This window comes from Malania oleifera, chromosome 9 (genome assembly GCF_029873635.1).
Source record: "Malania oleifera isolate guangnan ecotype guangnan chromosome 9, ASM2987363v1, whole genome shotgun sequence".
Taxonomy (NCBI): Eukaryota; Viridiplantae; Streptophyta; class Magnoliopsida; order Santalales; family Ximeniaceae; genus Malania; species Malania oleifera.
Window position 1 is genome coordinate 42,749,827 of NC_080425.1, and position 16,138 is coordinate 42,765,964.

A 16,138-nucleotide genomic window follows, 5' to 3' on the forward strand; every position below is an offset into this window, starting at 1 on the left:
TACGGTTGCACAAGATTATTTAAAATTAAGTTTCCAATGTCCAACTCCATAACCTAGTCCAAACAACAGATTTGAATTTACTTTAAAACTCCATTCCTTAGTTTAATCAAACCATGAATTTCAAATTCTATGAAATTTCAATAAATTCATGTACTTGCAATTCTAAATTAACTCTAAATCCATACATTCAATTCAAACACTACCTACCTAAATTATTCTCCTCATTATATACTTGAAATTACGACACTGACTATGCTGACCGATCCTGAAATGAACCTGATCGTAGAAATTATGACATTTTTTTCAGCAGTGACGGATTAAGTTTATGAATCAAGGTCTTGTAAAGGTCAACACAAGTAGGCTCGATCCATTTAATAAAAATTCAAAATTCAAAAATTTTTACACATTATCACATTGGTTAATTGCTCAATATAAAGACACGAATCTCTTTGACTTAAAAACAGGTATGAACACGTATGCCCCGAAATTCAAGTCCCTCAGACTATGCACAACCTGTACAAAAAAAAAAAGCGCTGCAGCAGTCTTTCTTTTCATGAAGCCGCAGCAATACATACAACAATTTCCATTTAACTAAGAACTGCCCCTAATAATCTTTTTCTTTTTCTACATTTCTTTCCTTTCCTTTTTTTTTTTTTTTTTTTAATTATTGCTTCTTTTTTTTTTGGGAGGGTTCAACAGAGGGAGGAGTTTGGACAAGTGGCGCATTGTGGCAAGGGATGCTTAAGGTCTACTTATAAACACTTGCGTTTTAAGGTGTGGAGTTTACTGAGATCTCCTGTGGGAGGGGTGAGCTTTGTTGGTCCAGATGTGATGGAATGACGAGGTGCTGCAAAGGCTTCAGAGCTACCGCGAGCTGTGCAAATGAAGGGCGCAAGTTTGGGTCCCTGTAAGGTATGGATGAAAATGGTAGTTAATTAAATTGATGACTGAGCAATATCTTGCAAGCACAAACATAGAGAGACCATGAATATGATTGTCTTAAATTTTTGTACTTACAATTGCCAGCATTCCCAAATTATCCTCGCGACCAAGGGATCAACTTCTTTAGGGATATCAAGGCGACGATTCTGGAAACCTACTGCACCAACAACTTGCATCGGATTCATCCCACTCCAGGGAAGTCTCAGAGTCGCAAGCTCCCACAAAATAATTCCAAAGCTATATACATCACACCTGTAAATCCAACAGGGCAACCATGAGGATATAAATTTCTAATACTACATCAAGGATAAGCATGCCATTAAGTTGAAAGCAGGTTGAGTGGCATGGCTGCATGAGAGATATGCAGCAACAGGACAGGTATCAAGTCTGAGATCACTGCTAATAGAGAAGTTCAACCCCTATTGTTAAAGCTTGATAGACATTGTCAACCCACAACCTAACAGTCTAAGCTTTTAGAAAAAATGGTAATTTAACATGATATCAAAGTCAATTACTAGGTCTTGAGTTCTAGTCTTGTTACCTGTGTTTATATGGTATTTAAAAAATTATTGTATTCCCTAATGGGTGATATTATCATGTCTTTATCCCTCCACATGCAGGAGAGTGTTAAAGCTTGATATACATTGTTGGCCCACAACCTAACAGCTTCAGCTTTTAGGCAAAGAGGTAATTTAACACCTATTATCAAGGAATGCTGGAATCAGATATTTACATACATGTGAAGATGGATCCTAGCGTCCAAGAGCTAGATGCCATTCTGGTAAAAAATTTATGTAACTCATCTCTGGAGAAACCTCATTTCCAGCCAAAGCAAGATTTATTTTTTTATTTTTTATTTTTTTGGAGTAGAATCATTTTTGCTGTTGTAAAAATAGTACTTACAACTACCCTCTACTTTAAGCATTAGAAAGAAACTATGAAGCACCAAAGCCTGCTGAGATAGATTTTAACCATCATAAAAATAATACACAACCACATTTCCATGATAGCTTTTCATGGAATGAACTAAAATAAATAAACCATCGAGTAAATAATTGATTTTTATACAGGCTGGGGATGAATATTTAAAAGTTATGCCAAAACAAGCTGAGCTGCAAATAGAAAGAGAAAAAAAAATCATTATAATTTTATTTTACTTGAAGCTAAGACAGCTGCAACTATTTTTAAATTTTGCTGAGCATCGAACAGAAAAAGGCCAAAAGCACTGATGGAGCACCAGCCAGCTAGGCAGCGACAAAAGCAATTGGGCATGTGAAACCCTAAGCATGACAACAATAATAATAGTGGTAGTAATAATAATATACAAGTAATGTTGAATTAGTTGACTCACTTCTCATTAGAAGGTTCATTGCGAAGAACTTCAGGTGCCATCCACTCAGGCTAACACATCAAACAAACTAGTGTCAGAAGAAATCCCACAAAGTAGATCAAATTGCATAATGCAATCCAGATCTTCAGAAAACATACTCAAATCAAGGATTAATTTCTCACCGTTCCAGCAGTTGATTTGGAAGACAAAAAAGTGTGGTGCTTCAAGCGTGATAACCCAAAATCACAGACCTGCATGGCCAATAATTATAACCCAAATAAAATTATGGCCTAAAAAACCAGCAAATGTGATATTCTTTATCTTATTTTGCAAGTATGTTCTCATTAATAGCATTACTTCCAAGCACAGAACCTGTAAACCAATAATACCTTCCTGAACAGCCTCATCTCGATTAACAAAACCACCACAAGCAGTACCATATTTTCCTTTTACCAGTATGTTTTCATTTGGAGCATTACTACCACACATGGGACCAGCAAACAATGGAGCACATTATGGACCAGGCACTTGCATGATCTTATAGCATGGTAACATGAATAAGACACAGTAACAAGCTCAACCTACTAGGGTTCATCGATATTGTGCTGTAGTAATAACATCATTCTTCAAAAGTGATGAAGGAACACCTTGAAATTATGTAGCATAAAGTTCTGAAAGAAATAACAAAGCTATAAAAATGTTCAATTATGATTTCTCAAGTAAATGATGCTTTATAAATTAAATTCAGATGTTATAAAGCATTTTTTTAACTGAAAAGTTCAATAACAAGTAGACCTACACAAGATCATTTAGGTCACGAAACAAATCCATTTTTAGGCTTGTGCTTTGTGCACAAAATCAAACTCAGCCAAGTAAATGCAAAAAAAAACCCAAAATTCAGATTTAGAGTGCTCAAGTTCATCCAGGCCAATAAACCACGTAAAAGCACTGAAACATCATGTTCACATACTCTACAATGGTCTGCAACTCTAATTTCCTCTATGTATGAGAGAGTACCCCTCAGTTAATAAGTTACACTAACCACTACTAATGTTTGTTGATACTATAGAAGCATCCCTTGCAATACGAAAAAATTACAATAAACAACAAGAAGGTTTAGGTCCCACTAAGTCTTTTTCCGCCAATTCACCCGATCATGAGTGCTTTTCTCTATTAGATTAAGGGTTGTTAAATCCTTCCTCATTACCTCTTTCCAAGTTATTTTAAGCCTATCCCTACCCCTTTTCATGCTAGACTAACTAACTCGTCCCTCACAGGCGTTCTACTAGGCATGCATTTCGAATGCCCAAACCATCTAAGTCAACCCTCCCTTATCTTATTTTCAACCGTTACTACGCCTAAATTATTATATATATGCTCATTTCTTACTTTATCTTTTAATGTTAAACCACTCATCCACCTTATCATATGCATCTCAGCAACTTTGATTTTTTGTACATATTGTTTCTTAGTTGCCCAACATTTTGAACCATGAAGTGTAGCTGGACTTATAGCCATCTTATAAAACTTCCCATTTAATTTTAAGGATTCTCTACGATCACACAACACACCTGACACACTCCTCTATTTTACCCAACCTGTTTTAATTCTATGCACTGCATCTTCTTCAATTTTCACATCAGCTTCCACAATAGATCCAAGATATCAAAATCTATCAGTGCTAGTAATCTCTTGATTATCAAGTTTAATCTCCTCTCTATTACTACTCCTTAGACTCCTGAAATTACAGGAATTTGAAAATATTACAATGACCCCTAAAATTAGTCACCACTAGCACTCACTCCCCTGCAAGGGTCGAGTAAAAAGTGGCCCACCACCACCCATAGCAATGGCCACAGCTCAACTCCCCTCAAGGCATTATGCTTGCCTATGACCACTCGTCTTATGGGTAACCATCATGTAAATAGTAATATAGGCTTTATTTTTTAGTATGATAATGCTTTAGAATACAATTGGAGTCTAACTCCTTGGAGAGTTTAATGTTTCCTAGCTATAATAGCATAGAAAGCTCTCTAGGAGACAGTGAGTGTTCATCAGTCACTCTAGAACTCAGTATCTTTTGTAAATGTGTTAGCCTTAAACATGCTTTGCCTATGGAGGTGTTAACGATGAATTACGTTACTTTACAGTTTACTGCATCATCCTCCTTTTTTTTCCCTCATAATTGCTTGCTACTTTCGCTTATTTTGCATTCCATCGTTGTGAATTTGTTCTTGTGGTGAAACAGCAGTACTCTTTCAGCTAACTAGTTAAACGTAAGTGTTATAACTAGTGTCACACAGCCCTTCACAGGATGTGATGTGTTCAGCCCATGACAATGTGTGGGGTTAATGGTTGAGTGTGCATACCAATCTTAAGTGGCTATCAAAAATTTAAAACAAACAGCTAAAGGTCCATTTAGTAGTGTTGCTATTTTCCGTTTTCTATTTTTGATTCTGTACATTGAAGAGATAGATTATAAAAATATGTTTATTTTTACGTTGCTAGTTTTTTTTGTTTCTATTGTCGATTTTCAGTTGTTTGCAAAAAAAACTTAAAAATAGATTTTATGGTTTTCAATTGTTTTGGTAACCTACTACCAAAATATTGTTGTATATAAGATGAACTTTTCTTTGATATACATAATTTTTAATTTAAATTCAAATAAAATGATCGTATGAATTTAAAATATAATTTAAAAATTCCATAAAATTTTAAAAAATTAAAAAGAATAATAAAGGCCATACAATATTTTTATTATTTTTTAATTGTCAGGTAAAATAAGAATGTTTTTGTAAAGTGAATTTTGAAATATATATAATAATTAAGTAAAATAATTATAATATTTTCAATTGTAATGTACAATAAGATTGCTTTCGTAAAGTAAATTTTGAAATATATATATAATAATTAAGTAAATAATTATAATAATTTTTATTTTCACCATAATATTTCTAATTTGTACTATTTTGTACTATTATTTTAATTATATATTTTTACGGGTGAAAGACACGAACCTCCCATGAGGTTTGGCAAAAAGACACAGACCACTCAAGAACCTCCCATAGAGGTTTGTCAAAAAAACATAGACCTCCCTTGATATTTGGAAAAAGATAAACTTATAAAAAAAGATGTAAATATCCCAAAAATCAAATGTCAAGGAAAATCACTGAAATTTTTGAAACCACAAGGGAGGTTAGTATCTCTTGCTCTATTTTCAAACTAAAATGAGTATTTGTTTAATCAACCTTTTAATTTGTTGTAATTTCAGAAATACTAACCAAACATCATGGTTTTCAATTTTAGTTTATGTTTCTAGCTTTTAGTTTTACTTTTTGGTCTTCATTTTCATAATTTTTTACAGTAATAACAAACAGCCCCTATGAAAGTCCCTTTTTAAACCCTTGCCTTCGTAACCAAGGGAACATTTCAAATTAGCAAACTCACACTGACCATTTCCCCCAACTTCTTCAGCCAACCATAAATGCATCTTGTCCAACAATCATTCATCTTCCATATCCTTTGTATTATACTAAACCCCCCATCCCCCTCCCTCACCCAAAAAAAAAATTTGCATCCTGAACCTGCCCAATGTTCATTCGCCTGCTACTCTATATCCTTATCATCATTATCGAAGAGGTTAGCACCTTCTTACCCTTCGAGCAAACTCGTCAACCTGGGAAATATCTCAAACTACATCTGAGGAGTCTGAAACACACCAATAATGTTCAAAAATTTGTCCAATAATAGACCATCATCACACACAAAACAATAGGAAAATCATTTCCATAATCAGACTCATCACCTCATTTCTTTTCATCCTTAATGCTACCACTCTCACTCTCCTAGCCTGAATCATTCCTTTTGGCGTATTAACAATACAAAAGCTACTGCCAGTATTCCCTTAAAGATTTAATCACCCAGTACCACCTCCAGTAAACACCACCTTGTGACAGGATTTCAAAATACTAGCGTTATAAGTAGCTAAAACAGTGGCTTATGTGAGAAGTAAAATTTTATCCAAACTAGGTTTGATTAAATACATAATTTTTCTATAGGAAACAAAAAATCATTGAGTAAAGAATGCATGTCAGCTAAATACAGAATAGCTACTGGGACTCTTCAGATTGGTAGAGAAGCCTGCAGTTGGTTGTCAATGCATATTTGCATGCTCAATATTGGAAAAAATGGTTATGGTAATGATGCAGAGGCGGCATCAAGGTTTTGCAGCCATGGAAAAATTAGAAGAGGAGGAGGAAGAGGAAGGGAGGAGAGAGTCTGATACAAGGGGGAAAACTCACATCCAATTCAATTCAATTCAAATTCATCATCAACTGCCTACAACATGACTTTCACACACTATTTATGAGAAAGCCTCTAAACAGAAATTACACACATGCTAAAACTACATTACATTACAAACATACTCCTAGAATACACAATTACTACAAGAAGCCCCCAACATAAATAATCCTAATACAAGCGAATACTCACATATACTAAAAACAACTAAATAACTAAGCACATTTGGGTTTCAGACTCGATAAACCATTCACCCTATTCTTTGACATAGGCCTCCTAATTGGGTCGAAATGATCCATCCAAATAGCCGCTTCTCGTCCTACATCAATTTCCTCCTTCCGAAAAGAACTCGACTCCATTGAGTTGGGGAAAGTACCAAGGAGTCCATCACCATGAATAGAATCATCTCGTTTCATAAGAAAAGAACCAGCAATACACTTCAACTTGGTGAGTGGAAGAATTCGGCATGTACTCATACTTCTTTTTGTCAATGGAGAGAGAATAATACTTATGTCGAAGCACTAAACAGGTTCTCAAATCGCCATCATCATCAAAGTCACTTGGAATTTCTATTTCAGCTTCAACTACTTGAGTATCATCATCTTCATTTTCTTCCTTTTCCACAACAGCCATGAATTAATTTGGGCATTGTGCCACTCAATGTCCAAAACCTTGACGTTTAACGCATTTGAGTGATGGTTGGCGCTTAGAAGTTATTCCAGAATGCTCAGGAGTCTTCCAAGAGGTACTAGTTTGAACACCTTTACCCAATTGGTCAACTGTCTTCTCTCGTACCACTCCACTATTACTCTTCCCAAATCGAAGGGCTAATGTAGCTCTAGGAGGATTACGTTGCATGTCCTCAATCTGAGTGGCAACCTGCGCTGCATCCCCAACTATGATGAGACAACATGCAACAAGTTTGAAGGCAATGGCTGGCTTCAACCCTTTTTTGTACAAAGCTATCATAACGTCCTTTTTCCATTCTATATCAGCACGAGCAGCCAAATGATAGAATCAACTAATGTACTCCATCACTGTCTTTTCTTCTTGCTTCAAATCAAAGAGCTGGAGATGAACACGCTGCTGATAATTGGGAGGCACAAATTGTTCCTGAATGGCTCGCTTCATCTCATCCCACATTGTAATCTCACCCAATCTCAATCTTCTAAAGATTTCCCTTTGTTTAATCCACCAAATTCAAATAGTTCCCTTCAATTTTGATTCAGCAAAGTACAACTTTCTAGCTTCATTCATGTCATGCCATCGGAATAGTACTCCAAAGAATACACCCAATCATCAAATTCATCAGGACAACTGTCACCATTAAAATCAAAGACTTCTAGATTAATTCCCTTACTCAAATGATTATTTCAGCCTTCACACAACTCAAAAGCGTGAGGGACAGCAGCTATTCCACCATCTTGTTTGGTAGGAAATTCCATGGGCCTTTTACCCAAGGCTTCAGCTTCTGTTGTTATCCTATTCAAAGCACTAGTAAAGTCTCCAAAGCATTTTCCATATTTTGTACCCTACCAGATAACAACTCCACCTTTGCAAACAATTCAGCATTGGTCACCATGATGCACGTATATGAAGCAAATCACAAACTTCACTTTCAATTATTTAAGAACAATCTTCAAGTCACCTTTAATCTTGAGTATCACGCAAAAATGAAACAAATCCAATAGAAAAACTCAAAAATAACAGCAGCAATAAAACCTGACTTTTGATGCTGGCAGCGACAAATTCTAGAATTTCGTGCCAAATTGTTGCGCTTGCTTACACAAGTTCAAGTTAAGAACCAAAATATCATGCTGCAAATCAAAATATCATGAGAAAACACCAAATTCTCATGGCTGGGAACCAATTTCCTGTGATTCTGGCAGGAGGAGGGAAGTCTGGCAGAATGCCACTCGCAGTCGCTGGCGCGTAGGCCACTGGGAATGGTGCTCCGGTGATGTCTTTCCAGGAGAGGGTAGATCAGGGGTAGAGGAATACAGTGGTGGTGGCTGTATGTCAAAATAACTCCAGAAATGGTGGATTTTGATGGGGGTCAGCAGCCAGAAAAGTTTGACCCATGCGCTCCTCCAGTGGTCACACGGCAATGAAATTTTGAGGGAAAGGGTTTCAGGGTGTTCTGTTTTTGGTGGTGTGGGTGGTGTTGCAGGATGGTGGCTGGAAGGTGGTGTTTAAGGAAATGAGGACATGGTTGGAATTTTTCAGAAAAAGTTATGAAACTGTAGAACTGCATTTGGTTTTCCTTTTTTTTTTTTAAACTAAAATTTCAGAAAGGAAATGATGAGACGATAGAGTAACATAGAAGAAGAGATTGATGGAGAGATTGGAAGACAAAGAAGAAAAGAGGAAGATGATGGAAGGAACAGAGGGATTAATTGCTGGACAGAGACTGCTGCCAGTAGAGGGGACAGCAACAGAATTTAGAAATCAGAGAGTTGAGAGAATTATGGGAGAGAATTAAGAGAAGAAGTGGAAGAAAAGGAGAAGAGAAATAGGCAAAAAGAAGAGGGCAGACCTGCTGCTGGGCAGCAGGGAATTATGGATAGAACAGGAGATCAGAAACAGAGAAGAGAAGGGAGAAGAGGAAGAGAAAAGGAGAAGAGTGAGGGAGAATGGGTGGACTGAAATGAAAGAATGGAGATCATGGTTGGGCTCTGATACCAAATGATGCAGGGGCAGCATCAAGGTTCTGCAGCCACGGAGAAATTAGAAGAGGAAGGGGAAGGGAGGAGAGAGGAGATACTAGGAGGAAAACTCATGTTCAATTCAATTCAAATTCATCAACAACGGCCTACAACATGGCTTTCACACACTTTTATAAGAAAGCCTCTAAACATATGAAATTACACATATACCCCTAAAACTACATTACATTACAAACATAACCCTAGAATACACAATTACTACAAACAAGCCCCCAACATAAATAATCCTAATACAAGCAACTACACATATATCCTTAAACAACTAAATAACTAAGCACATTTGGGTTTCAGACTCGATAAACCGTTCACCCTATTTTTTGACATAGGCCTCCTAAATTGGGTTGAAATGATCCATCCAAATAGCTGCTTCTCGTCCTACATCAGGTAATTTTTTTTCAAGATGATTGCCAAAACTCCTCGTTACAATTTATGTCCAGTCATACAAGGAGTACACCACCAGAGGTCATTACTAGTGGTAATTGTTCTTTGGAGATCGAGGTATGGATCGAGAGGAGTTTGGTAGCCACAGGAATGATGTGCCAAGAGAATATAGACGAGGCAAAAAAGGAACTTCTATGGAACCATGAGTATGATGCCACCAGAAAATTGCAGCGGTTCACCAACCTCCGCGCCATCTCGTTCCTTCTACACCAAAATTGCATGTAGAAAATTTGGAGGCATATTTACATTCATAATTTAAAACTGATTAGTGTGCAGACGTTATAGGACCATAACTCACATTCCAGCAAACACAAAATGGTCACAACAAGGAATAGCAAAAGCAATGAGACAGTTTCAGGGACGGTATGTGACTGGTTGCAAAACATTCTCATAAATGACAAACTTGGTGGTATGGTAGAAAAAGGAAAGAGTAATGTTGATGGCTAGCTATAGAATCATTGTTAATGCTCCAAGAGTCATCATTTACAAAGACTTTTGTTTCTATCATCATAATCAGCTTATGGATTACTCAAAATCTTGATTAAATTGGTGAACACACAATCTTATAATCTCAGAGTTGATTTGGTTTCTTTCTATTTATAGAATTTATTGTCCTTTTTTGACAATAAAATTTGAAGTCTACTTGTAGGCTAACCAATGAGTATCTCCCTACCAAGTGATTCAGTTTTCTAATAATCAATCACAAACATTTTACCATGGTGATATATGACTAAGGGCATGGTGCATTCTGCTTGCAGTGAGGTTGGCCATGATGTAGTGGCTTTGGCTACTGGTATAGATAGGGTGATACTGACAGGCTTGAAGAAAATAAATGAGAAAAGAATTAGAATTTTTTTTTTAATGGCACTGTTCTACAAAGGTAAAATTGTCCAAAAATACATGCAGTTAATGCTATTTTTAAGTGCATTAGAGAATTAAATGTAATTTTACAGATCTCAAGAAGAGTACATATAATATCACCAAACCTCAGTACAGTAATTTACCTAAGTGTTTGAAAAAGGAAAAAGAAATCTGGACTGACCCAAAGGGGAATACCAAGCAAACTACATCCAAGAGGAAGATATTTTACCTTCTCAGGCTGCTGCCCTCACTGTGAGGGTGAATTGAAAGGCAATGTTAATGCCCATAACAATAGATTTAGAGGAAGAGAGGAAAAGAACAGGGACGAGAAAGAAGGGAAAGAGAAACAGTCTAAGCAACTGGATCTAGAATAGGGAGACGAATTGTCTGTGCACATGACCTCTTATATAAGAAGAACCAGGAATAAGCTTGAGAGTGGCACAAAGCTAGAAGCTATTACTATCGGATTTCAAAAGAAGAAGAGGCTGAAAAAGCCAAAGGGGAAGTCCACTGATGCAGGCTGTTTCAAAGAACTTTGGGCCCTGTTCAAAGGGGTTGGAGAATCACAAATTGGGCTTCCTCATTAGGTGTGAAGCGCAATTTTTCTGGGTGTGATCCAAGTTCAATGGAGGAGCTCTGTTTGAGTGAAAAGCCCAGAGAGAGTAAATGAAGAAAAGGAAACAACTGCAAAAGGATGGGGGAGGAAAAAAAAAAGGAAGAAGAAGATCCCATAAGGGCTCACAATAGTTCCAGTTGAAGATAAGCCGGGGTGTGATCCGAGTTCAACGGAGGAGCTCTGTCTAAGTGAATGTAATGCCACTGAAGCTGTGGCACTTGGACTGGACTTGGATTCTGCTCCGAGAGCTGAGAATTTTCGAGAGCAGCTGGTTGCTTGGGTGCTGAAAAAGGTTAATTGTGCATGTTTCTTTTGAGAACAGCTTTAACAGAAAGTCTATAGACATTTCGATCTCTTGCAAGATTACTGACCTCTTAAATTTTGATGGTGCCATGGTGGAGACAAGGATGACTAGCACACTCCAAGAAGGGAAGAACTCCTATCATTCGCTAGAAAATGTTTCGTAGATCAAGTATTTCCTCCTTATACATGATATCCGCTACCGTAAGGGGCTAATGGAGTCCTAGCTAGATGCATTTTCTCCTCATGAAGACCACAACATGCTGAGCAATGATGTGGGAGCAATGCCCTATTCTTTACCGTCATCTTCAAAAGCCTGGATATTTTTGTCCTTCCATCGCAAAGGATGCCTCTTAACTCCAAATTTTTTGTTCCACATGCGCAAAACCTCCAGGTATCTCAAAATGCAATGCTGTTGGAAGTTTAAGGGAAACTAGCATAAGCTATTTATTGATTTCCTAAAAAATGTAACACTCCCAAATCACCACAAGGATGCTTGCGTAATCTAGAATAAATGAAAAGGGTATACTTTGCATCATTAAAAGTTGTATAGAATTCCCTCAACTAGAAAATCTCCTAGACGTCTTTCCCATACCAAGGCTGACCAAATCCTTAAAGAAGTGCATTCCAATGCTTGCAGGGAACACAAGGGGCAAGAAGGTCTATTAGGAACTTTTGGATATTTGCTACTATTGGCCCGCCATGAAAAGAAATTCTTTGAATTGTGCAAGGGCTCCCTACACTCCGACATCCAAATGAACAGTAGCTAGTATTGACCAAGTCATTTTTGTACTCATGTTAGTCAAACATTCACATGGTAAATAACTTGCATGCATGCCCATTAAACCTTCATTGAATTGTCTTTATATTAAATAGCTGCCTAAATTGTTGGGGTTTATCCCACATCAGTTGTGGAAGGAACTGGTGATCAGTTATTAAGTATGAGGGAAAGCCCCACCCCATGAGCTAGCTTTTGGGGTTGAGAAGGCTCAAGACCACCCAACACTGGTATCGGAGCCCATCGTTCAACATTCTCCTCGAATTGCTGGGTATTGCTGCCGTTTGGAGCCCAATGTGTAAGGGGGTAGATTATTGGGGTTTATCCCACATCGATTGTGGAAGGGGCTGGTGGTCAATTATTAACTGTGAGGGAAAGTCTCACCCCATGAGCTCACTTTTAGGGTTGAGAAAACCCTAACCCTAAATCACCGAACATAAATGTGTATATATTTTCCAAAACAAGTAGCGATGACCCCATAAAATCAACCACAAGAAAGAAAAAAAAAAAAGAACTATGTTTTAATACTTGTGCTATATCCATTACAAGTTTCACTCCACTTATAGTGCATGAAAAAAAAATTTCCAAATACACCCAAAATATTTTTCACACGAGGCAAACTATATATACCTTCTTTTATCTTGGTCCAATTACATAATAAACATTAGTTGCTTGCTTTATCTAAATTTTAATCCCACAATTTTTGTAGGGATGGACCCTCCGTACATGTGGTAGGTCTCCCAATCAACCTCAATTCCTCAAGAGCTCCCTACACTCTGACCTCCAAATGAACAGTAGCTAGTATTGACCAAGTCATTTTTGTACTCATGTCAGTCAAACATTCACATGGTAAATAACTTGCATGCATGCCCATTAAACCTTCATTGAATTGTCTTTATATTAAATAGTTTCCTAAATTGTTGGGGTTTATCCCACATCGGTTGTGGAAGGGGCTGGTGATCAATTATTAAGTATGAGGGAAAGCCCCACCCCATGAGCTAGTTTTTGGGGTTGAGAAGGCCCAAGATCACTCAACACTGGTATCGGAGCCCATGGTTCAATATTCTCCCAGAGTTGCCAGGTACGTAGTGCTGCCGTTTGGAGCCCGATGTGTGAGGGGGTAGATTCTTGGAGTTTATCCCACATCGGTTGTGGAAGGGGCTGGTGGTCAGTTATTAAGTGTAAGGGAAAGTCTCACCCCATGAGCTAACTTTTGGGGTCGAGAAGACCCCAAACCACCTAACATAAATGTGTATATATTTTCCAAAACAAGTAGCGATGATCCCATAAAATCAACCACAAGAACGAAAAAAAAAAAGAACTATGTTTTAATACTTGTGCAATATCCATTACAAGTTTTAGTCCACATATAGTGCATGAAAAAAAAAATTCCAAAGATACCCAAAATATTTTTCACAATGGGCAAACAATATATACCTTCTTTTATCTTGGTCCAATTACATAATAAATATTAGTTGCTTGCTTTATCTAACTTTTAATCCCACAATTTTTGTAGGGATGGACCCTCCGTACATGTGGCAGGTCTCCCGATCAACCTCAATTCCTCAAGGGCTCCCTATTCTCCGACCTCGAAATGAATAGTAGCTAGTATTAACCAAGTCATTTTTGTACTCATGTCAGTCAAACATTCACATGGTAAATAACTTGCATGCATGCCCATTAAACCTTCATTGAATTGTCTTTATATTAAATAGTTGCCTAAATTGTTGGGATTTATCCCACATCGGTTGTGAAAGGGGCTTGTGATTAGTTATTAAGTATGAAGGAAAGCCCCACCCTATGAGCTAATTTTTGGGGTTGAGAAGGCCCAAGACCACCCAACACTGGTATTGGAGCCCATGGTTCAACATTCTCCCCAAGTTGCCGGGTACGTAGTGCTGCCGTTTGGAGCCTGATGTGCGAGGGGGTAGATTCTTGGGGTTTATCCACATCGGTTGTGGAAGGGGCTGGTGGTCAGTTATTAAGTGAAGGAAAGCCTCACCCCATGAGCTAGCTTTTGGGGTTGAGAAAACTCTAAACCACCTAACATAAATGTGTATATATTTTGCAAAACAAGTAGCGATGATCCCATAAAATCAACCACAAGAAAGAAAGAAAAAAAGAACTATGTTTTAATACTTGTGCAATATCCATTACAAGTTTCAGTCCACTTATAGTGCATGAAAAAAAAAATTCCAAAGATACCCAAAATATTTTTCACACGAGGCAAACTATATGTACCTTCTTTTATCTTGGTCCAGTTACATAATAAACATTAGTTGCTTGCTTTATCTAACTTTTAGTCCCGCAATTTTTGTAGGGATGGACCCTCCGTACATGTGGCAGGTCTCCCGATCAACCTCAATTCCAAGAATGTTGAAAAGAGATTTGGCTCGGTGAGCTTGAATTGGGTTCCGTTAACAGTGGCCCAACCCGTTTAATCCTTCCTTAGCTAGTTCAAGAATCATCCATGACACATGGCATTTCCTTGTTTTTTTTTTTTTTTTGGCCATGTGTTGCTAAATAATTGGCTAATTTAATTTCTCCTTTTGGCCAAAACCTCATGCACAATCATGACCACGTGTATTAGCTAATCCAAGTACCCACATCTACCCATATGATGTGAATTAATCTTATTTAGAGTCACTGCCCAGATGAAGGTCTGAATCTTCCAAATTATGTGGTTCCAAGGGGGAAAAAAAAAAGTTCGAAGAAAGGGCTTTTAAAAGATGCAGAAAAAAATATAAATATCTTGAAGAGAACAACCCGAAGAATCACCATCCCAAACTCTCTCATCCTTATGGATGCAAAGCAATTTGATGCAAAAAGAAAGGTGGTAAGCTTGTTGGCCTCTCTTTCCTTGAGATTCCTAAAAAAAAAAATGCGTCCTAGAAAATAGAGGCCCTAGAGGAATAAAATGAGTAGGTAGGTGCATTGTGGCACCTTTAGCTCCAAAGAATCCTCACCCACCAAGCATCCACCCAAAAGCGAACCTTGTTGCCATTTCCCACTTTGAGGTGGGTGTAAGCAAAACACTCACTTGGGGAACAAAATTCTAGGGGCATGCATGAAAAAGAATGATGCTTCTTAATCAACCACCCATTTTGATGGAGCCCATATTTACTATTAATCACCTTGTGCCATAGGGACTTCACTCCCAAAACAAACCTCCACAATCATTTACCAATTAGGGAGATTCTTTTGGATACCACATTGCCAAGCCTTGATTTCCCTTTCAGACTTGGACCTTCCAAAAGCCTCCCAACTAACTAGTTGGTCTCTCTAACTCCCCTCAAAATCCAACTAGAAGAAGACACGCAACAACCTCTCTAGAAACCCGTCAACAGTCAAGGGCACTCTAAAAAGAGAAAGAACATAAATAGGGATGTTGGAAAGTGAGGCATTAATGTGAGTCACATGACTCTTAAAAGACAAATACACCACCTACCGGAAAGTGAGGTATTAATGTGTCACATTACCCTAAAAATACAAATACACCATCTACCATCCCAGCGATCTCTTACATAACCTCTCAACCACAGCATCCCAAGAGGCCAAGAAATTAGGATTGACCAAGAGAGACCACAATAAGAAAAGCCGCCTCACTCAAGGGAAACACAACTCACCAATGTCTTAAAACTCTCGAAATTCCTAACACCAAAGTTAATACCATCCACCGCACTCTGGGACAAGTTGATATTTAAACATAAGATCTTCTTGAAGATTTTAGCAATATAATGAATTAATGGAATTATGTCCTCAAGAAACAACATGGTATCATCAGTAAATTGAAAATAAAACACTTCTACTACCTCCCTCCCCATGCAAAAGGCCTCTAATGA

The 16,138-nt window shown here is 37.6% G+C and overlaps 1 protein-coding gene across 2 annotated transcripts in view; it reads right to left on the reverse strand.

Annotated features, from left to right (window-relative positions):
- Positions 1-338: 338 nt before the first annotated feature.
- Positions 339-16,138, reverse strand: part of LOC131164630 (serine/threonine-protein kinase EDR1) — a 46,248-nt gene continuing 30,448 nt past the window's right edge. For both annotated transcript variants that reach the window (XM_058121962.1, XM_058121963.1), the window contains 4 exons: positions 2,455-2,523; positions 2,294-2,343; positions 1,018-1,194; positions 339-905 (listed from right to left, as the gene is read on the reverse strand). In XM_058121962.1, the coding sequence (XP_057977945.1) occupies positions 770-905; positions 1,018-1,194; positions 2,294-2,343; positions 2,455-2,523 (432 nt within the window). In that variant the 3' untranslated portion in view covers positions 339-769. The remainder of the gene's footprint in view (positions 906-1,017; positions 1,195-2,293; positions 2,344-2,454; positions 2,524-16,138) is intronic.